The sequence below is a fragment of the Leopardus geoffroyi genome, chromosome B4 (assembly GCF_018350155.1).
Source record: "Leopardus geoffroyi isolate Oge1 chromosome B4, O.geoffroyi_Oge1_pat1.0, whole genome shotgun sequence".
Lineage (NCBI taxonomy): Eukaryota > Metazoa > Chordata > Mammalia > Carnivora > Felidae > Leopardus > Leopardus geoffroyi.
This window is the reverse complement of record NC_059341.1, coordinates 82,205,514-82,233,143: the sequence shown is the minus strand read 5'-3', so window position 1 is coordinate 82,233,143 and position 27,630 is coordinate 82,205,514. Positions and strand designations below refer to the sequence as shown.

At 34.4% G+C, this 27,630-nt stretch overlaps 3 protein-coding genes across 5 annotated transcripts in view; 1 reads left to right on the top strand and 2 right to left on the bottom strand.

Annotated features, from left to right (window-relative positions):
- The window catches only part of LOC123590229 (olfactory receptor 6C1-like), a 144,939-nt gene that overhangs the window by 57,851 nt on the left and 59,458 nt on the right, over positions 1 to 27,630 (bottom strand). The window contains exon 2 of one of the 3 annotated variants that reach the window (XM_045463145.1): positions 5,815 to 5,846. The exons of the other annotated variants lie outside the window; for them this stretch is intronic. The gene's annotated coding sequence lies outside the window, so the exon portion shown is untranslated. The remainder of the gene's footprint in view (positions 1 to 5,814; positions 5,847 to 27,630) is intronic. 3 annotated transcript variants of the gene reach the window in all.
- Positions 3,389 to 5,195, bottom strand: LOC123590237 (olfactory receptor 6C6-like). Its single transcript, XM_045463155.1, has one exon. It carries the CDS (start codon positions 5,020 to 5,022, stop codon positions 4,084 to 4,086), a length of 939 nt encoding a protein of 312 aa, XP_045319111.1. The 5' UTR covers positions 5,023 to 5,195; the 3' UTR covers positions 3,389 to 4,083.
- On the top strand, positions 19,046 to 19,989 carry LOC123590236 (olfactory receptor 6C6-like). The gene is given in 2 exon segments (XM_045463154.1): positions 19,046 to 19,377; positions 19,379 to 19,989. Coding segments are annotated over 2 exon segments (927 nt in total). The 3' UTR covers positions 19,974 to 19,989.

Here is a 27,630-nt window from a genome sequence, read left to right as displayed (position 1 = left end):
GGATGGGCTAGTGGGTGATGGGCATTAAGGAGGACACTTGGGATGAGCCCTGGGTGTTATATGTAAGTGATGAATACTTGGGTTCTACTTCTGAAAGCATTACACTGTATATTAACTAACTGGCATAAAAAAAATACAAAAACAGCAAAAATACAAAAATGAAACCTCATGAACCAATCTCTGCTATCTTCAGACTTTTTTTTTTTTTTCTGTAGCTTCCTCACCTCTCTCAATCTGCATAGAATTGAAGAAATTGCTCTGGATTAGGCTTTGGTTTATGGGAATGTGGTGGCTGGTTTGATCTTCTATCCAGAAGCTTTCTCCATGTCATCAATAAGACTGTTTCACTTCTGGAGTGCCTGGGTGGCTCAGTCAGTTCAGGTGGCTCATCAGCTCAGGTCATGATCTCGTGGTCTGTGAGTTCAAGCTCCCTGTCGGGCTCTGTGCTGACAGCTCAGAGCCTGGAGCCTGCTTTGGATTCTGTGTTTCCTCCCCGTGCCCCTCCCCCACTCGTGCTCTGTCTCGCTCTGCCTCTCAAAAATAAATAAGTGTTACAAAATTTAAAGAAAAAAGACTCACTTTCTTATCACTCATGTGTTTGTTGGAGTAGCACTTTTAATTTCTTCAAGAACTTTTTCTTTGAATTCACAACTTAATAATTAGCACAAGAGAACTAGCTTTTGGCCTGTCCTGGCTGTTGACTTGTCTTCCTCATTAAGCTTAGTCATTTCTAGCTTTGATTTAAAGTGAGAGACAAGTGATTTTCCCTTTCACTTGAACACTTAGAGACCACTGTAGGGTCATTATTTAGCCTCATTTTAATATTGGTGTGTGTCAAGGAATAGAGAGGCCAGAGGAGAGAGAGAGAAAGGGGAACAGCTGGTCAGTGGAACAGTCAGAACACACATGACATTTACTGATCACATTTGCTGTCTTATATGGACATTGTTTATGGTGTTCTAAAACAATTACAATTACTATTGCATGTTACTACATCAAAGGTCACAGATTACCATAACAAATATAATGATAATGAGAAAGCTTGAACTCTTGTGAGAATTACCACAATGTGATACAGAGATGAGCAATGCTGTTGAAAAAATGGTGACTACATTTGCTTGATGCAGGATTGCCACAAATTTCAATTTGTAAGGAATGCAATATATGCAAAGTGCAATAAAGCAAAGCAATATCTCAATAAAATGAGATATTCTTGTACCACATTTTTTTTTTGTCCATTCATCATTTCAAGGTTACTTAGGTTGTTTCTACTTTTTGGCCCTTATGCATGATGCTACTATGGAAATGTGTGTAAGAGTTTTTGTGTGAGCGTGTGTTTTCAATTCCTAGAAGTAGAATTTCTGAGTTATATGGTAACTCTATATGTAATTTTTTGATGAGCTGCCAGACTTTTCTGAGTGCCAGCACATTTTACATTCCCACCAGCAATGTATGAGCGTTCCAATTTCTGTACATCATCACTTGTTATTCTGTATAATAGCACTTGTTATTTTTTGTGATGTATATAACCAACATATATGTACACAGCACACATACATATTATAACTGCCCCAGTGACTGCAAAATGGTATGCCATTGTGGTTTTGACTTGCATTTTCCTAGTGACTACTGTTCCGGAGCATCTTTTCATGTCATTTTGTCCATTTGTCTATCTTCTTTGAAGAAATGTCTACTCAGGGCCTTTGTCTATATTTTGTCGAGTTTTTGGTTTTTTTTATTGTTCCCTTAGAGAAGTTAGTTTATATGAATTTAACCAAGGAGTGCAACACTTGTACAAAAGAAATAACAAAACAAAAACATTTTAAAAGTCCTAAATAAATAAAGGCATCCCATGTTACTGGATAGTAGATTTGACATTGTTAATTAAGATGGTAATATTGCCCAAACTTATCTACTCTATGGAATCAGTGCAATCCTCATTAAAATTTCAACTGCTCTTTTTGCATAAATGGCCAAGCTAATCCTGAAATTCATCTGGAATTTCAAAGGACCCTGAATAATCAAAACAGTATTGAAAATGAGGAAAAAACTTGAAAGTAATACTTTCTAATTTCAAAACTTAATATAAAACTACCTTGATCAAGACAGTGAGATACTGAAACAGCAATTAAACATAGCTCAAAGGAAGAGAACTGAGAACCCTATACTAGACCCATACATGGATGGTTAATTGATTTTTCACAAGGGTGCCAAGATTATTAATGGGGAAATAATATCCTTTTCAACAAATCATGTTAATGATAACTGAACATTTTTATGCAAAATGTGACTTTAATCTGTACCTCAAACCATACACAAAAATGAACTCAATAGAAATCAAAGACCTACATAGAAGATCTAAAACTATACATTTCTTAAAATAAATGATAAATATACATCTTTGCAACTTTGGATTAAGCAATGATTTTTCAAATATGACACCAAAAGCACCAGTAACAAAATAAAATAAATAAATAAATACATTTGACTTTATCAAAATTAAAACTTTTGTGGCCAAAGTACACTATCAAGAAAGTGAAACAACAACCCAACGACTGAAAAAATACTCACAAACCATATCTAGTAAGAGCCTAGTAGTTTTTAAAGAGCTTATTAGAAAGCTTTGCGGGCCTAGAATATAATAACTTGAGCTTATTTCCTTCTAATTGCCATAGAAAAGAAGATGGTTAACAGTGCAGGCTTAAAATAGTAAAATAAATCAGAACACAAACCTGAACTTAATTTTTTTCTTTTCAGGGCCACATGCATAGTAGGTACAGCATTAAATACCTTAGTGATTTTTTCACTCATGTTTCTCTGATGGAAAATTATATTCAATATGGGACTCTATTTCAGGGATTTCTTTGAAGGTCATTTTAAAAAAAATCTGACAGGGTATCAGTAATGCTCCCTTCTTTAAAAGAATTAAATATATGAGTGAGTACATGCAGGAGTGGGCAGAAGGAAAGTCCAAGGAAGACACAAAAAGTCTGTTTTCATTTATGCCGTACATCCAAACGTTCAACAGTTCGGCTCAGTTTGTTTTCCTAAATATCCCTGGAACCATCACCTGGAGCTTCAGATTCATTGACTCTATTGCATTTCAACTCTCAGAAAACTCATTTCGTTTAAAATATTAGCCCTCTAACTTGTCTTCCTGACTCCAACATCCAAAAACCCATCCTCAATATGTTTAACATAGCAGTCTTTAAAAATAAAAATCTACTTGCATAGGTTCTTATATTAAAAAAGAAAACTCTCGGGGTGCCTGGGTGGCTCAGTCAGTTAAGCATCTGGCTCCAGCTCAGGTCATGATCTTAGGGTTTGTGGATGCCCCAGCTCTCTGCTGTCAGCATGGAGCCACTTTGGCTCCTGTCTCCCTCTCTTTCTGCCCCTCCTCTGCTCTCTCTCTTTCTCTCAAAAATAAATAAACATTAAAAAAAACAACAAGAAATAAAACTCTCATTGGAGCCACATGCATCAGAATCGGCTACAGTCCATGTTTCTATACAGCAATCCAGACAAATTGAAAAGACATTTTAGGGATAAGAACATTGACTTTGTTTAAAAATGCTAACCAGGTGTGTGATTCTTATTCACTCCAGATTTTTAGGTCTCTAGACCTACCAGATAAAGTCCTGGTGCATTTTAGGACATATGAGCCTTTTATGATTTGAAGCCTGCCTTTTTTTTTTGCCTTGTTGAAAATATTGGAATGACATTTGAAGAATTTCCTAGAGCCCCAGTGGTAGCGCATGTTGTTATATTGATGTCTGTATAATTGATAACATTCTTATGATGAATATCTAATACTTTTTTTTTTTTGAGGAGATCAGTACCATGTTTTGTAAAGTAAATGAAATTTAACATTTGTGTTGTTAACTAAAGAGAGGACTCCTGCTGAGGCACAGAAAGGAATGCTAATCATAAAGAGAAACAGGAAAGGATAGATGTACTGTGCTGAAAGCTCTGGTTAAAATATTATCAGGTTAACTAATTGAAGGGCAGATTAAGTTAATTTATGAAATGAGTAAACATTTCTATTTACTTTTTTCTCCAAGATTTAAAAATTAAAGTTTCTTTTCATTTTTTGAAAAAAGAGAAAGTCTTTTGGAGTATGTCTTTGAAGGCTTGTTTCACTTGCTGGTTTCTTAGAGTGTAGATGAAAGGGTTTAATAAAGGGGCAACTGAGGTATAGATAACAGTTACACCTTTGGATAAAGTCACCCTTTCCTTTGCTGTTGGTTTTATGTAATTAAAGATACAGCTACCGTAAGTAAGGGAGACCACAATTATATGAGAAGAACAAGTAGAAAAAGCCTTTGTTCTTTTCTGAGCAGAGGGGATTTTTAGAATGGTCTTGATAATATATGTGTAAGAAAGAATCACTAACAGCAATGTGACCAGGAGGGTTAAAATAGCTAAGACAAATGAAAATAATTCCAGGAAATGAGTGTCAGTGCAAGAAAGCTGCAGCACAGGGGAAATGTCACACATGAAATGATCAATTACTCTGGAAGCACAGAATTCCAATGTCAGTCCCAAGGCCAATGGTGGAAATGTAAATAGAAAGCCTGATGTCCATGAACTGAATAGAAGTTGGTAACACACTTTGTTGTTCATAATCACTGGATAATGTAGGGGTTTGCAGATTGCTACATAACGGTCAAAAGACATGGCAGCCAGTAGGTAAAATTCTGTAATTTCTAATAAGAGGAAAAAGAATAACTGAGATGCACAACTATCATAGGATATTGTTTTGTTTTTAGTCACGATGCTTATCAGGAATCTGGGAATACAGACTGTTGTCAATGAAGCTTCCAAGAAGGAGAAATTTCGGAGGAAAAAATACATGGGAGTCTTGAGGCGGGGATCTAGCAAGGTAAGAAGGATGATGGATAAGTTCCCCATTACACTCAACACATAATTTAGAAAGAGAAATACAAAAATCACAATTTGCAGTTGTGGGTCATCGGTCAGTCCTAGGAGAATGAACTCCATCTCTCTTGACTGATTCCTCATTTCAGATTTGAGTCCTATGAAATAGACATAGGAAAACAACCCCAAAAGTGGAAAGAAGAAAAATTTTTTTAAAAAACTACAAACAGAAAGATAAACATAGTCAGAAATGTAAACAAGTTTAAAAGGTTGATCCAGTTTAACAAGACAGATGATACTTAAAATTATAGCATAGATCAACCTATGCAGCCTCTGATTGTTCCATCTGAGCCACAGTTATAACAACAGTATTGAATTTTTTCTTTTTCCCTATTTGCAATTGAAAGATAATTTAAATTTGAGCTGATCATCTCCAAATGAGCTGAATTCTGTTTAAATGTTCTAAATAAACCTAAGTATGACTTTAAATGTATTTTCTTTGTATATCTTATAAATTATTGAAAAATGCTTATAACATCTAGAAAATTGTACCAGTGTCAACTTACAGCATTTATTCAAAAGTCCTTAGCTCACTAAAACACTTAAAAAATATATGAAATATAGAAATAATGACAATTACATATTTTTATATGATTGAAATATTCTAATATGTGCCATTAATTATTTTGTCCCGATGTAGTACATCCCCATTGTTCCTTCATCTCATTTCACTTTATTATTTTTCTTTGGTTTCAAACACATCAGTCTTCTCATATTAGTTGCATTTCATCAGGAAGTTTTGACTATTGCATCTGCATGAAAATAGAAAAATCTATGACAGTTCTAAAGTCAGTGGATATTATATGACTTGTACTTGCAGAATTGCTTTTTATATAATATGATCTAGATATTTATTGCTAATTATAAATGACTTACCATATCTTGGATACATTGATATACTTTTCTCCCTGTGGGAATATGGTAAAAACAGGAGTGAAAAATAAATGATGAGTATTTTCTCTCTTACAATATTATAAAAAAAATCAATATTTTAAGAGGAAATTTAATTCCAAAGGTTTTCTGGAGAAGAATTCTAAAACAGATATGTATTCTGGAAATTATCTGCATCTTTTAATATCTTTCACTTTCACGCTCATTAAAATGACCCAGACATTACAAATAATTCAGTTAAAATCCTCTTTCAGGCCAGATAAGATTCATTTTCTGTCTTCTTTTCTTATATATTAAAATGAAGGAGAATATCTCCATAAAAATTCTAAGTGAAAATGCAATGCTCTAAATAGAAAGATGTTTTAGGAAGTTTCCCATATGAAAGAAACCCAAATTTTGTAACAAAGAATTCTTGCTTCAAATTGTGTGCTAACAATTAGAGCCACAGTTTTATCATTTTGCTCATAAGAGACGCACGGGGATTAATTAAAATTACAAAAAAAAATAATGCCCCCTAAGACTAGTGTCAGGGGGCATGTATGTAAAATATAAAATAAAAACAATAACAACCAAAAGAAAGAAGGAAGGAAATAAAAACTGTGAATTGCTTTAACCATAGAACTGAATTTCTTTGGGACACCTGGATGACTCAGTTGGTTAAGCATCCCACTCTTGATTTTGGCCCAGGTCATGATCTCACAGTTCACGACAGTGTGGAGCCTCCTTGGGATCCTCTCTGTCCCTCTCTCTCTCTGCTGCTCCCCACTTCTCTCTCTCTCTTTCTCTCTCTCTCTCTCTCTGTCAAAAATAAATAAATTTAAAAAACTTAATTTCTTTGACTATAAAACAGAACAGATATTCCCCCCAAAAGGTAGCTAGAACTAATTTAAACTCTAAAGTTGATGCCAACAAGAATTTCACATATTCCACTTCCCTGGGACAATATGACCAATTCTACATGTAAGAGGGTTTACCCCAAAAAGAAACCTCTCTCTTGCTTCCTAGTCAATGTTAGGATTTCGTTAATTTATGACACATGCCCCAAATTGAAGGTGTATGGCAGTACTTACATGTTCCCTTATTTTTAAATTTTGAAACAATATAAACATAAATAAAAAGAACAAATACACGATGAAGATCTTTTCTTCCTGCACCAGTTGATCCTCCACCTGCTCTCAGTAGACTAGTATGTGTTTATGCCAAAAAAGAATATGTTCTACTAGATAAGTACAATATAACCATTGCTATCAGGACATTAACATTGCTACATTAGTAACATGTTCTTCTCCAATCCTATTTAAGTTTCACCAATTGTCTAAAAATTTTCTTTATACAAAAAAAATTCAATTTAGAATTACATGTTACTTTAATTACCATGTTTTAGTCTCCTTTAATTTGGAATAGTTCCCTAGTCTTTCTTTCACTTTCTTTTTTTTTTTAAAGTTTTTTTTTTTTAATGTTTATTTATTTTTGAGAGACATAGAGAGACAGAGTGCAAGCAAGGAAGGGGAAGAAAGAGAGGGAGACACAGAATCCGAAGCACGCTCCAGGCTCTGAGCTGTCAGTACAGAGCTGGTCACGGGGCTCAAACCCACAGACTGAGAGATCATGACCTGAGCCAAAGTCAGATGCTTAACCAACTGAGCCACCCAGGCGTCCCTGTCTTTCCTTCACTTTCAAGAATGTTGGTTGCAAATTCTTTTTTTCCTTTTTCTTTGTTTTTTCTTTAAATTGACTATAAGCACACTTAAAAAATTTTAATCCAGTGTAGTTAACATACAATGTTGTATTTGTTTCAGGTGTACAATATACTGATTCAACAATTGTATGTATTACTCAGTGCTCACCATGATAAATGTACTCTTGATCCCTTCATCTATTTCATTCATCCCCTCACCCACCTCCCCTCTGGTAACCATCACTTTGTTATCTATAGTTAAGAGTCTGTTTTTGGTTTGTCTTTTTTTTCTTTCTTTCTTCATTGGTTTTATTGCTTAAATTCCACAAGAGTGAGATCAAATGGTATTTGTCTTTCTCTGACTGACTTATTTTGCTTAGCATTATACTCTCTAGACTCATCCATATTGATGAAAATGGCAAGACTTTATTCTCTTTTATGGCTAACTAATATTTCATTACATGTATATTTATATATATACACACATACACCTTCTTTATTCATCTATCCATGGACACTTGGGCTGCTCCTACGTTTTGGCTATTGTAAATAATGCTTCAGAAACATAGGGGTGCATGTATCTTTTCAAATTGGTATTTTCATATTCTTTGGGTCAATGTCCAGTAGTGGAACTAATGGATCTTATGGTAGTTATATATATATATATATTTAGAGATGGGGGGGGGGCGGGCAGAAGGAAAGAGAGAGAGAGAGAGAGAGAGAGAGAGAGAGAATATCAAGCAGTCTTTGTATCCATACAGAGTGTGTGGGGCTCAATCCTACAACCCTGGGATCATGACCTAAGCCGAAATCAAGAGTCAACTGACTGAGCCACTCAAGCACCCCACAACTTTTAATTTTTTAAGAAACCTCCATATATACTGTCTTCGACAGCGGCTGCGCCAGTTTGCATTTCCACCAATAGCGCGTGAAGGTCCCTTTTTCTCCACATCAGCAGCAGTACTTATTGTTTCTTTAGTTTTTGTTTTTAGCCATCTAACATGATTTTTCCTTTTGTTTTCTTATGTCATGAGACATATCTAGAAAAATGTTGCTACAACCAATGCCAGAGAAGTTATTACCTGTTCTCTCTTTTGGGAACTTTATGGTTTTATGTCTTACATTTAGGTCTTTAATCTATTTTGAGTTTACCTTTGTGTTTGGTGTAAGAAAGTGGTTTGCATGTAGCTTTCCAGTTTTCCCAGCACCATTGGTGAAGTTTTTCCCATTTTTTCCCAGTGCATATTTTTGCTTCTTTTTGTCAAAGAGTTATTGAATCATGTGTTTATTTCTGGGCTCTTTATTCTGTTCCATTGATCTAGGTGTCTACTTTTCTTCCAGTACCCTATGGTTTTGATTAGTAGCTAGCTTTTTAATGTAACTTGAAGTCTGGAATTGTAATATCTCTGATTTCGTTCTTTTTCAAGATTCTTTGGCTATTTGGGTTTTTTTTTTTTTTGTGGTTCCTTACAAATTTTAGGATTGCTTGTTTTAGTTTTGTGAAAAATGCTGTTGGTATTTCGATAGGTATTGCATTAAATGTGTAGATTGCTTTGGGTACTATAGACATCTTAACAATATTTGTTCTTTCAGGCAATGAGCATGGTATATCTTTTAATTTGTTTGTGTCATCTTCAATTTCTTTCACCATTGTTTTATAGTTTTCAGAGTACAGGTCTTTTACCTCTTTGGTTAAGTTTTTTCCTAGGTTTTTTTTTTTTTTTTGGTGTAATTGTAAATGGGTTTCTTTTCTTTTAATGCTTTTTTTACATTTATTTATTTTTGAGTAACAGAGTGAGACAAAGTGTGAGCGGGGGAGGGGCAGAGAGAGAAGGAGATACAGAATCTGAAGCAGGCTCCAGGCTCTAAGCAAGCTGTCAGCACAGAGCCTGATGCAGGGCTCAAACCCATGAACTGTGAGATCATGACCGGAGCTGAAGTCCGATGCTCAACTGACTGAGCCACCCAGGTGCCCCTAAATGGGTTTGTTTTCTTAATTTCTCTTTCTACTGCTTCATTATTGGTGTATAGAAATGCAACAGATTTCTGTGCATTGATTTTGTATCCTGTTTTCTTACTGAATTCAGTTATCAGTTCTAGTAGTTTTTTGGTGGAGTCTTTAGGGTTTTCTCTATATAGTATGTCATCTGCAAGTAGTGAGTTTTACTTCTTCTTTACCAATTTAGATTCTTTTTATTCCTTTTTCTTGTCTGATTGCTATGGCTAGGACTGCTAGTACTATGTTGAATAAAAGTGGTGAGAATGGACATCCTTGTCTTATTCCTGACCTTAGGGGAAAAGCTCTCAGTTTATCTCCATTGACTATGATGTTAGCTGTGAGTTTTTCATATATGACCTTTATTTTATCGAGGTATGTTCCTTTCACACCTACCTTGTTGAGGGTTTTTATCATGAATGAATATTATACTTTGTCAAATAGATGCTTTTTCTACATTTATTAAAATGATTATATGATTTTTATCCTTTCTTTTGTTAATGTGATATAACATATTGATTGCTTTGCACTACCCTTGTATCTCAGGGGAAAAAAATCCCACTTGATCATGGTGAATAATTATTTAAATGTATTTTTGGGTTTGGTTTGCTAATATTTTGTTGAGGATTTTTGCATCTATGTTCATCAGAGATATTAGCCTAGTTTTCTTCTTTTAATGTCTTTATCTAGTATTGGTATCAGAGTAATGCTGACCTCATAGAACGAATATGGAAGCTTTTTTTTCCTCTTCTGTTTCTTGGAAAATTTTGAGAATTGGTATTAACTCTTCTTTAAATGTTTGGTAGAATTCACCTGTGAAGCCATCTGGTCCTTGACTTGTTTGTTGGGTTTTTTTTTGTTTTTGGTTTTTTTTTTTTTAATTTTTTTTTTCAATGTTTATTTATTTTTGGGACAGAGAGAGACAGAGCATGAACGGGGGAGGGGCAGAGAGAGAGGGAGACACAGAATCGGAAACAGGCTCCAGGCTCTGAGCCATCGGCCCAGAGCCCGACGCGGGGCTCGAACTCACGGACCGCGAGGTCGTGACCTGGCTGAAGTCGGACGCTTAACCGACTGCGCCACCCAGGCGCCCCTGTTTTTGTTTTTTTGATTATCAATTCAATTTCATTGCTGGTAATTTATCAGTTCAAATTTTCCTCTGGTTTCAGTTTTGGTGGCTTATATGTTTCTAAGAATTTATACATTTATTCTAGGTTGTCCAATATTTTGACATAATTTTTCATAATATTCTTTTATAATTCTTTGTATTTCTGTAGTGTCAGTTGCTGTTTCTCCTCTTGCTTTTGAGATTTTGTTTATTTGAGTCCTCTTTTTTTGAGTCTAGCTGAAGGTTTATCCATTTTATTGATCTTTTCAAAGACCCAGTCTCTATTTTTTTAGTTTCTATTTTGTTTATTTCTGCTCTAATCTGTATTATTTTCTTCCTTTCCCTGGGTTTATGTCTTATTTATTCCTATTTTGATGTAATATTAGTTGTTTGAGATTTTTTCTTGCTTCTTGAGATAGACCTGTATTGCTATAAACTTCCATTTTGGAACCACTTTTGCTGCATCTCAAAGGTTTGAACCAGTGTGTTTTCATTTTCATTTGTCTCCATATATTTTTTGATTTCCTGTGTGGCATCTTGGTTGACTCATTTATTGTTTAGTATCATGCTATTTAACCTTCATGCATTTATGTTCTTTCCAGATTTTTTCTTGTGGTTGATTTCTACTTTCATAACATTGTGGTAAGAGAAGATGCATGGCGTGACTTCGATCTTTTTGAATTTGTTGAGACTTATTTTGTGGCCTGACATATGATCTATTCTGGAGAATGTTCAGTGTGCCCTTGAAAAGAATGTGTATTCTGCTGTTGTAGGACAGAATGTTCTGATATATCTGTAAAATCCATCTCATCCAATGTGTCATCAAAGCCAGTTTCCTTATTGATTTTCTATTTGGATGATCTAGCCATTGAGGTAAATAGGGTGTTAAAGTCCCTTACTATTATTGTATTATTGTATTGTATCAATTAGTTCTTTTATGTTTCTTATTAGCTGCTTTATGTATTTGGGTGCTTTCATGTTTGGTGCTTAAATAATTACATTGTTATATCTTCTTGCTAGATTGTTCTCCTTATGATTACATAGTATCCTTTGTCTCTTGTTACAGTCTTTGTTTTGAAGTCTGTTTTGTCTGATATAAGTATTGCTACTGCAGTTTTTTCACAGCCTTTTGCATGATCAATGTTTCTCCATCCGCTTACTTTCCATCTTCACGTGTCTTCAGGCCTGAAATGAGTCTCTTGTGGGCATCATATAGATGGGCCGTGTTTTTAACCTTTCCATCACCCTGTGTTTTTTGATTAGAGTATTTCGTCTATTTACATTCGGGGTAATTATTAATAGGTGTGCATTTATTGCCATTTTGTTACCCGTTTGTGTTTTTTTTTTTTTTTGTAGCTCTTCTCTGTGTCTTTATTCTCTTACTCTCTTCTCTCAGTTTTCTGGTTTTCTTTAGTGATGTACTTGTATTCCTTTCTCTTTATGTTTTGTATATCTATTACTGCTTTTGATTTGTAGTTACCATTAGGTTTGTATATAGCATCTCCTGCATATAGCAGTGTATATTAAGTTGATGGTCGCTTAAGTTTGAACCCATTCTCTACTCCTCTACCCCCCATGTTTTAGGTATATGGTGTCATACTTTATACCCTTTTACTTGTGAATCTCTTGACTGATTTTTAGGGCTGGTTTTGTTGTCATGGACTCCTTTAACTTTTGTTTGTTACTGGGGGAACTCTATCTCTCCTCTGTTCTGAATGATAGCCTTGATGGATACAGTATTTTTGGCTGCAAGGTTTTTTTCCTATTAGTACTTTGAATATATCATGCCATTCACTTCTGGCCTGCAAATTTTCTGCTGAAACATCAGCTGATAGACTTATAAGTGTTGCCTTCTATGTAACTATCTTCTTTTCTGCTTGTAAAATTCTCTCTTTATCACCACGTGTTGCCATTTTAATTAGTATGTGTCTTGGTGTGAACTTCCTTTGGTTGATTTTGTTGGGGAATCTCTGCTTCCTGGAACTGGATTTTTGTTTCTTCCCCCAGATTCAGGAAGTTTTCAACTATTATTTCTTGAAATAAATTTTCTGCCTCCTTTTCTCTCTCTTCTCCTTCTGAGATCCCTATAATGTGAATGTTATTAAACTTGATGTAGTCACTGAATTCCCTAAATCTGTTGTCATGTTGCATAATTTCTTTTCTCTCATCTTCTCAGCTTGATTACTTCCCATTATTCTGTCCTTAAGGTTGCTGATTTGTTGTTCTACTTTCTCTAGTCTGCTATTTGTTCCATTTAGGGTTTTTAAAGTGTCATTTATTGTGTTCTTCATCTCTGATGGTTCCCTTTTTATCTTTTTGTTAAGGGTCTCGCTGAGATCCTCCACCCTTTTCTCAAGACCAGTGAGTATCTTTACGATCATTAACTTCTCTATCAGGCATATTACTTATCTCTATTTCACTTAGGTCTCTTTCTGTGGTTTTGTCCTATTATTACATTTGAGATATATTCCTCTATCTCATTTTTTCTAATTCTCTGTGTCAGGAAAGTCAGCTGCATCTCCTGCTCTTGAAAGTAATGGCTTTTTGAAGAAGAGGTCCTGTAGTGTCCTGCAGTGGCATGCCCTCTGCTCACTAGAACCTGGTGCTTCATGGGTGTCTTCTATGTGTATTGTGTTTCATGTGCCCTGCTGTTGAGTCTCGGCCACTTTTTCCTTCATTCCAATCTTCTGCAGTGGCTCTCTTTGCCTGTTGTGGGTAGCCTTGTGTCCCTGGGGTGTTAGTGGATCAATCTGTGTCTGCTTTGGGCTGCATTTGGTCAGACCAGGTATTTGCCAGAGATGCAGCGGCACCCAAGTACAGGGTGATTTTCCTGTGTGGTCTCCTGAGAAGCTATCCTTGGTGGGTGGAGCCTGCAATCAGACCAAATGTCCTCCCCCAGCCCACTGCTGGGACCACAGTGGACTGCTGTGTGGTAAACTTCCTCTAGCCCCAGGGCACTTTGAAGTGGTCCTGGCCCTGTTGCGGCTGTTTGCACACTGTCAGGCTTGTGCCTGGTTTATGCCTCCAAGAACATCTTGGAGGGAGTGGGGCACACAGTGCCTGCAAAGTTTGTGTGCCAGTGACAAGAGACATGTCACTGCCACTAGGACCAGGCTGGTGGGGTGGGTTGTGTAGTTTTTTTTTTTTTTTTTTTTTTTTCAACGTTTATTTATTTTTGGGACAGAGAGAGACAGAGCATGAACGGGGGAGGGGCAGAGAGAGAGGGAGACACAGAATCGGAAACAGGCTCCAGGCTCTGAGCCATCAGCCCAGAGCCCGACGCGGGGCTCGAACTCACGGACCGCGAGATCGTGACCTGGCTGAAGTCGGACGCTTAACCGACTGCGCCACCCAGGCGCCCCTGGGTTGTGTAGTTTTAATGAGGTGTGTGCAGGTCTTCCGTGGGAGGGGCTCAGCAGCACCACTGGGACTGAGGCTCTGCAAAGCGCACAGGACCAGAGATGCAGTGTTGGCAGAGTCTGCACTGGTCTACAACCACCAAAAAATAAATGAAAACAGAAACAATAACAAAAAATAGCAGCCTTGGGGAAGGAGAAGAATCTGAATTCCAGAGTTATCACATTATTGGATTCAAGTATCTAGTGTTCAACAACAACAAATCACAAGTCATAAAAAGAAACAAGAAAATATGGCTCATTCAAAAGAAATCAACAGAATTTTTCCCTGAAAAAGACTTAATGGTGGATCCACTAGACAGAGTTTAGAACAACTGTCTAAAGGTGTTAAAAGAATTAAAGGAAGATGCGAAGTCAAGACGGCAAAGTATGAACAAGATGGAAATATCAAAACTGAGATAGAAAACCTTAAAGAAAGCAAAAAGAAATGATGGAGATGAAAATTACAATAACTAAATTGCTATAAAATGATTAGTCTTTGCAAAAATACCAAAAATCTTGAGCTCTGTTCTTTTTTACTCCCTCATAAATATAGAATGGTGACTGCGTCCAAGTTCAAAATACTTAATATTCTCAAAAATATTGAAATATTTACAAAGTTGACTATGAGTTTAGCATAAAGAAAGTTTCAGAAATTTTCACAGGATAAATTCTTGAAAGTATGCTTTCTAATTATTATGGAAATGAGCAAGAAATTAATAACAGACAAGTAGAAAGTGACCAAATACTTGGAAATTAAGCAATATACTTTTATATAGCCAATTGGTCAAAAAAGGAATCAGGAAGGAATTGGAGAAAATTTTAAACTATATGATAATAAAATGTAGCATATCAAAATTTATAGAAAATTTATATAATAAAATATATGCTTTAGAAAAGACAAAAGCTAAAAATTATTTAAGTCAGTGCTGTCCAAGATGGTAGTCACTAATCACCTATAGCTATCAAGCACTTGAAATGTGGCTAGTGTAGCTGAGGAACTGAATATATAATTTTTAATTTAGTATTTATTAATTTAAATTTAAATGTGTATATCCCCATGTAGCTAGTGGCTATTGTATTGGATAGCACAGACCTAAGTAATCTTATTAGTAATGTAACAACAACAACAACAAAAAATGTAAGCTACATCTAAATATATTTGATAGATTACTGAAATAGAATTTAACTACAAAAATGGTCACTTTTTGGGGTGTATATAGTTTGATAAATTTGACAAACATATATAGCAATGCAGCTACCACTACAATTAAGACATAAAATATTTCCAGTATCCTAAATTGTTTTCTCTTGACATTTTGTAGTCAGTCACTTCTCACCATTAGCCCTTAAAACCACTGATCAGATTTCTGTCTCTGTAATTCAGATATTTCCAGAATTATAGAACTAGAATCATAGAGTATCTAAATATTATATCTGGCTTCTTTCACTTAGCATAATATTTCTAAGATTCAATCGTGTTTTGTTTTGTTTTGTTTTGTTTTACATACGACTAGTTTATTCCATTGTATGTATATACCACAATTTGTTAAAACATTTACTAGTTGATAGACATTGGAATCTCCAGGTTTGAGCATTAACATACAATATATTTAATAGATAAAATTCAGTTCACTTGAAAGATCAAAATAGTTTCACCAAAAATCCCACTGAATTCTCAATTTATTAATCTGAGAATATATTTTGCTTAATTATTATTCATAAACAAATAGACCACTAGGTTCCAGAGTATAAAATGGTTTACAACAAAGTCTAAAATTGCTTCTGTTGCTAATTTGAAACAAGACAATGTCTTGGGCTTGTATAAAACAGCTTGGGATTTTTCATGGTTGCCTTAGGACAGTGAACTGCTAATGATCTTGTTAAATTTTTCACCTATTTTTCTAAATCACTTATGATACTCCTCTGGGATATTTTCACTTCAGCTTTTATCTGAAGTAGAATACAATGGTGTCTTTTATTGCCAATAATTAGTACTTTTGGAACCTTGATCCCCAAAGAAGAGGTTTCCCCCCAACTTTGTTTTGTTTCAATATAACACTTGAGTCTGTAATAAGTAGAAAACGATAAAACTGCAGCATTTCATAAGTGTACAGATAGCAATATGGAGTCTTTCTTGGAACAGTTGCTTATCTTTCATTAAATGATGCCATGAGTTGTTTCGGTTGCCATATTTTATTTTATTTTAAAGTATAAGTACCTATTTTGAGGTTTTGAATGACCGGTGATAACAACAAAATTTCACAAAATGCAACTTGTGTGGAATAGAAGATGGATGTCCATTAAAACTGTTAATACCTGAGTTCTGACCTTCAAAGTAAGTATGAATTTGAGGGAATGTGGGAATTCTTTACAGAAGTATCATATGTACATGGTCGCTCCCACAAAAATCAATGATAGTAAATAGATAATAGTATTTGTCCAGATTAGATAATAAATTATGATCATAAAAGAGTAAAGTCATAGGGCACCTGGGTGGCTTAGTCAGTTAAGTGTCCAGCTTCGGCTCAGGTCATGATCTCATGGTTTGTGGGTTTGAGCCCCAGGTAGGGCTCTGTGCTGACAGCTCACAGCCTAGAGTCTGCTTTAGATTCTGTGTTTCCCTCTCTGCCCCTCCTCTGCTTGTGCTCTCTCTCTCTGAAAAATAAACATTAAAAGATAAAAAATAAAAAAGAGTAAAATCATAATTAATCATATTAAAATACATTTCTGCCATGCATACATAAAGGAACAACAGACACAATAAATCCAAGGAGGTAAGACAACTACAATTTTAACTTAACTTCAAAATCAGAAATTAAGTCAAATGCACAAGTCCAATTCAAGAAGTTGAATTTGACTACTACATTTATGACTACTACAGTTACAAATTTTTTTTAATAGTAGTGTCATTTTATGGTTGTGTATTAACAAATGTTGTAATCTATTTTATTTATATATAGTTGCAACTAACCTTCATTTTCTCTGTTTCTCTTTATTAATTATTGCCCTGGGTAAAGTGATGTGGAAAAAATACTGAGCAATTCTTCTTTAAAATTTGAAATAATATAGTTCTAGAACATTCTGTTAGACCCATACAGTAATAGAAATTGTATGAATAACTCTGTGAGCATACCTTTTCAAGTCAGAAATAGAGCAAAGATGGGAGTTATAACAAGGAGATAAATATATTTTTTTACAATAAAAGTTTGTGATCACTTAGTAGCTAAAGACTGCAAGTCTTTAATTGCTGTTAAAAATATTGAAGCTATTCCCTAATATCTGCTTTAGAAAATCACATTATTCATGGAACATCTTAGTTTTATTTTTTCCCCAAACATGAAAAATTAATTAATAAACAAATAGCAGTATTAATAAGACAAATAAAAAAGAATAAAAATAACATGCTTTAGTAAAAAATGCTTTAGTAAACCATTTCTTTTAAAAGTCTGCAAGTAATGCATATAATGAAATATACTGGCATGCTTAATATAAAAGGGGATAGTATAACATGGAAATAAGTAGAATTGCTATACATAGAAAGGACAGGTAGTAATATCATGTTGGAAAGGGGGATTTTACTCTACTAGTCAAGATTCTTTTGGCTTATTTAAGAATGAAATTGACATGTGACAGATTAACAGGAGAAAATCAAATTAATTACATATTTATGGGTAGCTCCATGAGGATATGAGAATTATCAGCAGTCAGGCAATTGAGGCTTACATGCCATTCTGAATAAGAAGGAGGGTATACCAGGGGCTGGGACTTTGAAGAGAAGGAAGACAATTCAAAGGAAAATGAAAAAGAGTAAGTATTTGGTAAACAAATGTTTGCTGGGCCATACAGAAACAATGAGACGTACAGAAGAATTTTATCAAACAGACTTTGCTAACTTCCTCCTCTCTACCACATCTAACTCCTATTACACTGTAGTTATCTGTGGTGATAGTTCCCTTTTTGGAGCAGGTCTTCTGTCTAAATTCTTTTAGGCATTTGAAGAGGAGGTAAAAAGAAAAACATTGTGAGTCTTCCATTTCTTAAAAATAATCTGCTTAAATCAATCATCGAGCCAAAGAGACAATTTTGAGGTGGCACATTTTACTTCCCTATAATAATTTCTGGATTATTCAACAATTTTACAAAGAATATTGAGAAAGTAAAACAAAGAAACAGCAACCCAGATTATGTAGACACATGTAGGAATACACTTCAAAAAAATTGAAAAAAAGACACAATATTTTTTATTAAAATATGTTGTCTGTTTTTGTCATGTGCTGCATTGTTTATTATATATACTGAAAAAACAACTGTACATTTTAATATAGCAGAGCCAGTCAAGAAAATTTATAATAATTATTATATACTTTCAGTGCACAAAAATTTCACTTTAATTAATGTAAATCAGTGCTACTTAGTCATTGGCTACCACAGGAATTGTAATATAATTCTAAATCCTTGTTTTGAAAATCACCATGATACACATTCTAACACACAAAACAGCCTAGTGCATTTGTACAGGTGGAATAAAACTGATAAAAACATACATTTAAAATAATTCATATTCTTTTATTTAAATTATGCATGCAGAGTTGAGTCCACTCAGGGGGAATGGGTAAAAATGTGTATTAACCAAAGAAAATATCCAAGTTCCAGAGAAAAATTGTGAGAAATATAATAAGGAGAACTAATGGATGGGAAAGAATTTAGAATTGACTGTAGCATGTAATTATGTGGCATCTCCAATTTCAGACTGGAGAAATCGTTTGCAAATTGGTAAAGAATATATACTTTCTTCTGCTTTAGGTAAACATAAATATTTAGTTAATTTATATATATTTAGTTAAACTATAGATTTAGTATATATATTTAGTTTATATATTTATGTTAACTTATATATATTTAAGTTAATTTATATACACTTAGGCTAATTTATATATATTTATGTTTTATGTATTTATATGTACATAAATACATATGTATATGTATTTGGTTGATTTGTCTTCTTACGTATATTTGATAAGTCTCATAAAAGAGAAATGAAAAACCAATCGATGGAAATAGATTTCATTCTCCAAGGATTGACAGATGACCCACAATTGCAAATTGTGGTTTTCATGTTTCTATTTCTTAATTACATATTGAGCTTGTTGGGGAACTTAATCATCATCCTCCTTACCCTGCTAGATCCTCGCCTCAAGCCACCAATACATTTTTTTCTCCATAATTTCTCATTTTTGGAAATCATATTCACAACAGTATGTATTCCCAGATACTTGATAACCATTGTGGCTAGAGAAAAAACTATCTCATATAACAATTGTGCAGCTCAATTATTTTTTATTCTTTTACTGGGAGTTATGGAGTTTTACCTTGGCTGCTATGTCCTACGACCGCTATGTTGCCATCTGTAATCCCTTGCATTACCCAATCATTATGAACAGCAAAGTGTGCTATCAACTTGTACTTTCCTCTTGGGTAACTGGATTCCTAATCATCTTTCCACCATTGGTCATGGGACTCAAGCTGGATTTTTGTGCTTCCAAAATAATTGATCACTTTATGTGTGAAACTCCTCCTATCCTGCAGATATCCTGCACAGATACACATGTCCTAGAATTGTTGTCTTTTATCTTCGCTGTCGTGACACTTATGATCACATTGGTGTTGGTGATTCTGTCTTACACTTGCATTATTAAGACCATTATTAAATTCCGTTCAGCACAGCAAAGGACCAAAGCTTTTTCCACCTATACTTCCCATATGATTGTTGTCTCCATGACTTATGGGAGTTGCATCTTTATGTATATTAAACCATCTGCCAAAGAAAGAGTGACTTTATCCAAAGGTGTAGCTTTGCTGTATACCTCAGTTGCCCCTTTACTAAATCCCTTCATTTATACCCTAAGGAACCAGCAGGTAAAAGAAGTCTTCTGGGATATGTTACAAAAGATGTGCTTTTCATAAAAACCGTTGTAATAAATGCTACAAATCATAATCTTATAAAAACAAAAAACATGTTTCATTCACTTCTTGTGACATGTTTTTCTACCTCATTACTTATATAGGACATTCTCTTTGTTTTGCCTTTAATTTTTTTTTAAGTTTACTTATTTTTTGAGAGAGAGAGAGAGAGCAAGAAGGGGAAGGGCAGAGAGAGAGGGAGAGAGAAAAATCCCAAGAAGGCTCTGCACTGTTAGTGCAGAGCCCTCACAGGGCTTGAACTCACAAATCATGAGATTAATGACCTGAGCAGAAATCAAGAATCTGACACATAACCAATTGAGACACCCAGGCACCACTCATATAGGACAGTCTCTTGAAGAATCTTGCAGCTCAGTGTCACCAATACATTTTATTCTTCCTAATGAAAGCACCCTGCTACAATAACTTATTCCCTCAAGTCTGTAATACAAGCTTTAAGTAACATTTATTTATTATATATTAGCCTCTAGAAACCATACTTTAAATAAAGTATGTCTTTTATAAGTATACCTTGTTATATGTCATTTGGTAGTTAAATACATATTGTGTATCTCCCTTATTTCAGGCATTGCAAGGGGCTCAGTCCTTACCTTTAAGAAGCTTGCATTGCTTAACGGAGACAAACACAAAACTCCAATATTGCTATACAGTGTATAATTAGTGTTGTAATAAAGGAATATTAAAATACTTTACGGCATATCGTATGGCTTCTAAGTAATTTTGGAGATCTGGGAGGCCTTTTAGGAGAAAGTAATAATTATGTTGAGACTAAAAATACACATAGAGAAAGATGAATGAGGTACAAATATATGCAGATAACATGGAGGTATTAGATAACTACATGCATTTGGAGAATTAGTATATCTAATATTTCAACAGGATTTGTGAGATATTCAGCCTGGGTTCAGTAAATGTTTCCTTACATACACACAATGTAGAATACTGCAAAGAATACATAAAAATTTTGTGCCTAATAATTTCCATATATAAAATAGGAGAAATTTAATCCACAGCTCATAGTTCATTAAATATATGCTATTAGAACTATTTAGCACTCAGTAAAAGATATTGCTTATTTTGAACAATTCAAGAATGTGGTCCAACAAGTGCTTAATATACTGTTATAAAGGTAGAGGTAACAAGTCTAGAGAAGTTAGAGGGACCTGTATGCTAAAATTATATTTTGGACTTAAACCTGGTATATCAGTAATTTTGAAAGGTTTTGTGTAAGAATCACTTTGGTAGTCTTATAAATATAATTTAAGGTTATCATTCCTGTCCCTACCATCCCTATGTCTGGAATACAACCAATATATGCTATGTTATCCATCTGTTTTCTAAAACTGTTATGAAATAAATTCAGTGTGTTTGATAATAAAGGAGTGTTGTTACCTGATATAAGGTTTATTTGCCAAAATATTTCTGTCATTTCCAGTTTCTTTTCTACCTAGCAAAACTATGTTAGTGAATTCTGACCTGAGAAAATAATGCACAGATTCTTTCCCTTTGGCAACAATAGTGTATCTCTGAATATTAAAAAATTCAGCAAACTTCCAGCCAGGAAGGATACATTTCCTTTGTGTAGGTGTTCCGTCCCTTACTGTTGATTTAGGGAGGTGATAGAACCATATCTTTCATCTATCTCATTTCTTTTGTTTCATGGTAATTAGGTTAATACTTCCATCTGTTTATAAACCCTGTGTAAATGCATCTGACCCTAATTGTTGGTGGCTGTTTTTAGAATCTGATATACAAGAAAACTTTGGTTTTGGTCCTTTACTAGCAATTCACAGGCAACAGGAAATTCTCATTTGACTTACACATTTGCAAACTATTTTTTTATTTACTACTAAAAGTATGATTACTATTACTTTCATGTAATGATTCTAAGAATCTCCCAAGACTATTAAAAATATTTTTCCAATGATCTACTCTTATCATTCTATTTTCCATTTCTTCTGAAAGCTTTATAATTAGGAATTTCAACCCCTCAGAAAACAAGGTTATTGTTTAGATCATTAAAAGAGTAACCTTATCTGAATCCTTTCATTCACTAATAAGGGTCACATTATTGAAATAGTTTAACTACAGAGATCTTTAAGGAAGTCTGCCCAGAGTACATGAAGTACTAGTCCAAAGACAAACATTTGCCTAAGGAAACAGGAGAAAAAGTTGTATTGAACCCAAGCGAGTATAAAATAGCTGTGCTGCACAACTGTTGTAAGAAATGATCATATCGATGCAGGCAGACTCCAGAGGAGGGTCCTACAGGACCAGCCAAGAGGGTCCTTGGCTTCCCTCAGGGTAGAAATCAAATGCAAGCCAGGGAAAGTAGCAACAGAGTTTATTGGATAGCGTGAATGACACACAAAGAATAGCAGATGGAGTGTCTGGGAGATTTGGAAAGGAAAGGAGAATGGGTCAATTTGTTATTTTTTTTGGGGGGGGGGGCTAGGGGTTTATATTAGAAGAAGGTCTAGAGTATGTGTTCATTCAGGAATCCAGAGAAAAGCAAATGCCAGGTGAACAATAAATGTTATTCCATAAATTACCAAAGTTAGGGGTATTGATGCCAGTGTCAACTGAGGTTTGTTTGAAGCTAATGTCCTGGAACATGTTTGAATTTGGCTCTTGTTAGGTGTTAACAGGTGTTTGGGCCTAGGACAAAACTCAGATAATGATTAACTTTCTTGCTCCCTTCTTGAAATGGGAACATAGCTTCGTTGGCTTATTCAGAAGCAAAATATGAAACATGAGTAAATGGGGCCTAGCAGAAAACCAGGAGAGATGGAGCCTTTCTAACATGGATACCCTTCAGCTTCCCTACTTCATTATCAGTTGCTGCCATACTGACAAGAAATTTGGGGATGCGGGTAGTTGTGAATGAGATTTCTAAAAATGAGAAGTTTTGGAGGAAGAAATACATGGGTGTCTTTGGATGAAAGTCCAGTAGGGTGAGGGTGATTATTAGATTCCCTGACACTCAAATGTAGATTTAAAACAGAGAGAAAAGAAACATGACCACCTGTAATTGTGGATCATTGGTCAGTCCAAGAAGAATAAAGGCTGTTACTGTTGTGTGGTTTCTCACAGCTGACTTTTATGAAGAAGAAGGAGCAGGAGGAGAGGAGGAGGGAAAAAGGAGAATTAAAGAGGAAAGACTATAGAGATACCTACTATCTTAATATCCTCATAAACACGTTGCTACTGACATCCAACTTCCTTCAGTATCATAAGTCAGCAGTTAACAGCCTCTAAAATTTCATTCGTATAATTTCTACTCAAAATTTCACTAATTCTATGAAAGTCTCTGAATTTTTTTTCCTTTAATCTAGGCTTTCCTAAAGGATAACCCAGAGCATTAATAGAGTCACATAAAAATAAACACAAAGAGAAACACAAAAAACCCTATATTTCTGTTTATTACTCTTTGTAATAGACTTTGCTATTCTAGAAGTCAGATTTCAGTGGACTCTACCTATGGAAATAACACAAACTTGACCTAAACATCTCTAGCCCACACACTGTGCCAAACTACACAATTTTACATTCCCACTAACAATGCAATTCCAATTACTCCACATCCACATTAAAAAAAAAAAAAAAACTATAGCCATTCTAGTGGGTTTGAAGTGGTATCTCATGGTTTTTATTTGCATTTCCATAATGACTAATGAGTTGAGCATCATTGTATGTATTCATTAGCCATTTCAAAGAATTTGTATTCAAATCCTTGCACATTTCTGATTGGGTTAGTTCTTTATGTTGTTGTTTCTGATTTGAAATAGTTTTTCATATATTCTGGATTCATATATTTTAGAACCTTATAAGATATACAATTTTCTCCCTTTTTGTAAGGTTATTTTCACTTTCTTGGTAATATCCTTAGCTGAACAAAAAGTATTTAATTTTGGTGAAGCCAAATTTAATCCTTTTGTTGCTTATACCATATCTAAAAATTCATTTCCAAATCCAAATCCAAGGTCATGAAGATATATACACTGTTTTTAAAAGAGTTGGATAGTTTTGCTTTTACATCTAGGTAATAGATATACTTTGAGATAATTTTGTAGTATGTGGGTCAGGGGTTTAATTTTATTCTTCTACCTGTGATTATCTAGTTATCCCAGCACTCTTTGTTGAAAAGGCTATTCTTTCTCCATTGAATGATCTTGGTTAGCCTAGTGAAAAATTAGTGATAGGTGCATAGACTTATTTCTGGACTCATTTTATTCCATGTTTCTATATATCTGTCCTTATGTCAATATCACACTTTGTTGATTACTGTAGCTTTGTGGTATGCTTTGATGTTGGGAAGTGTGAGTGTCCCCACTTTTTTCTTCTTTTTCAGGACGGTTTTAGGTATTCAAGTTTCCTTGTAATTCTGTTTGAACTTGAGAATCAAGTTTTCCATTTTTGAAAAAAAAAATAATGCTACTGAATTTGATAGAGATTGATTTAAATCTGTAAATTGTTTTGGGTGATACCTTAACAGTATTTTGTCCGATGAACTATGAACATGGAATGCCTGATGCTTTCTGTTTTAGAAGATAATTCATTATTAAGTGAGGTTTTAATAGGTATAAGCCTTTTCAGATTATTCTTGTATGAATTTTGGCAAATCCTTTCTTTCAAGGAATGGTCACTTTCATTTAGGTTATCAAATTTATGATCATAGAATTGTTCATAGTGTTTCCTTATTATCCTTTTAATGTCCATGTCATATTATGGAAACTTAGATAACTGATTATAGATTTTTCTTCTTTCCTCATAGATTCACTTAATGGTATAAATTTCCCTCTAAGCACTGCTTTCACTGTATCCCACAAACTTTAACAAGGTGTTATTTCACTTTCATTTAGTTAAAAAATTTTAAATTTCTCTTGAGATTTCTTCTTTGATCCATGTATTATTTAGAAGTGTTATTTAATCTTCACATAATTTAGGATTTCTCAGTCATCCTTTTTATAAATTTCTAATTTAATGCCATTGTGGTTTGAGAGCAGTTATTGTATCATTTGTAGTCTTCAAAATTTTTAAAGTGTAGTTTATGGCCCAGAATGTGATCTGTCTTGGTGAATTTGAGAAGAAAAGGTATTTAGCTGTTGTTGGTTAAAATAGTCTATGGATGTCAATTATATACAGCCGTAGCAATCTCTTACTCGACACATCCCCAAAGGCAAGGGAATTAAAAGCAAAAATGAACTACTGGGACCTTATGAAGATAAAAAGCTTCTGCACAGCAAAGGAAACAACCAACAAAACTAAAAGGCAACCAATGGAATGGGAAAAGATATTTGCAAATGACATCTCGGACAAAGGGCTAGTATCCAAAATCTACAAAGAGCTCACCAAACTCCACACCCGAAAAACAAATAATCCAGTGAAGAAATGGGCAGAAAACATGAGTAGACACTTCTCTAAAGAAGACATCCGGATGGCCAACAGGCACATGAAAAGATGCTCAACGTCGCTCCTTATCAGGGAAATACAAATCAAAACCACATTCAGATATCACCTCACGCCAGTCAAAGTGGCCAAAATGAACAAATCAGGAGACTATAGATACTGGACAGGATGTGGAGAAACGGGAACCCTCTTGCACTGTTGGTGGGAATGCAAATTGGTGCAGCCACTCTGGAAAACAGTGTGGAGGTTCCTCAGAAAATTAAAAATAGACCTACCCTATGACCCAGCAATAGCACTGCTAGGAATTTATCCAAGGGATACAGGAGTACTGATGCATAGGGGCACTTGTACCCCAATGTTTATAGCAGCACTCTCAACAATAGCCAAATTATGGAAAGAGCCGAAATGTCCATCAACTGATGAATGGATAAAGAAATTGTGGTTTATATACACAATGGAGTACTACAGGGCAATGAGAAAGAATGAAATATGGCCCTTTGTAGCAACGTGGATGGAACTGGAGAGTGTTATGCTAAGTGAAATAAGCCATACAGAGAAAGACAGATACCATATGTTTTCACTCTTATGCGGATCCTGAGAAACTTAACAGAAACCCATGGGGGAGGGGAAGGAAAAAAAAAAAAAAGAGGTTAGAGTGGGAGAGAGCCAAAGCATAAGAGACTCTTAAAAACTGAGAACAAACTGAGGGTTGATGGGGGTGGGAGGGCGGGGAGGGTGGGTGATGGGTATTGAGGAGGGCACCTTTTGGGATGAGCACTGGGTGTTGTATGGAAACCAATTTGATAATAAATTTCATATACTGAAAAAAAATAAACTAAAAAAAATAATTAAAAAGATAATGTTAATATCCTCTATGGTAAATAACTAGCAGTTGACAGACATTAAAATATATAAATAAAGCATTTTAGAATGACAATGATAAATAATGCCTTAGCTTGGACAGTGTGTCTAACACAAACTCATTTGGATTGATACATGAAAGAATTAAAACAACAACAACAACAACAAACACCATTGAGAATCTTAGGCTTCACTCTATTAGATTTTCTCAATATGTCATAGGTATCTTTTATTATTTTTCTGTGCTTTTTTAATTTCTAAAATTAGATAATGCTCCTGGATCATTAGATCGGCTTTCTCAAAATATAAACAGTATAGGTATATGGACGCCTGGGTGGCTCTGTCAGTTAAGCCTCCAAGTCTTGATTTCAGCTCAAGTCATGATCTTGCAGTTTGAGAGTTTGAGCCCCATGTCTGGCTCTGCACTGACCGCATGGAGTCTGCTTGGGAGTCTCTCTCTTCCTGTCTCTCTGCCCCTCTCCTGCTCACTAGTGTGCTCTCTCATAATAAAGAAATAAACTTAAAAAAAGTATATACATAAATGATCATGGAAAAAATGTAATCAATGGTTTCATTAACTATTATTCCTGAAATCATTCATGACTCAAATATCTTTTAAGATCCAGTTCATTAATGAACTGTTCAGAAGTATTTAGAGAGTATTTTTCAAAATATTCAAATCAAGACCCATAGTTAAGATAAAAAGAAATGAAAAAAAAAGGCCTAATGCACATACATTTCTATTAAAAAACATGAAACATGATATGTAACTGTGAAAATGTTTTTATTATATTTAATATTTTACATTTTGTCCATGACACAGAAAAGTTTTGAAACCCTGAAATTCTAAATTATGACCTACAGTTCAAAAATCTGTAAGTAAAGTTTTACTTTAATTCTACTATTTTGATTTTACTGGGATAACTATCTATGTTTATATCTATGTCTATAAAAATCTGAAAAGAATAAATACACTGAGTTACCATTGTTTTTCCAAATTACACTTATAGTTTCCAGTTAGCTCCAGAGTATCCCATGTTGTTGAAGAGATTTTTTGAGCATAGAAACACCAAATACGTTTGTATTTCATAATTAATTTTTAAAATATAGCAGTGAAATAACACATTTTGTCACCTATAATTGATACACTTATAAACGCTAACAATTTTCTAATAGAAACTAAAAAACTAATTTCTAAGGGATCTACTTAGACACATGAACAATTTTTAAATAGACAACATTTTCTAATTTGAGCATCAACACTAATCTTTAATCTCTGCCAAAATTTTCCTCTCATTTTGTTAGAGTATGCAGCAATAATTTGGTAGTGTTACAAAAACTATAAATGAATATTAGTTGTAAGTACGTT

Bases quoted from the DNA above. Each gene is read 5' to 3' on its own strand.
- LOC123590237 (XM_045463155.1), bottom strand. From the start codon at position 5,022: ATGAGGAATCAGTCAAGAGAGATGGAGTTCATTCTCCTAGGACTGACC.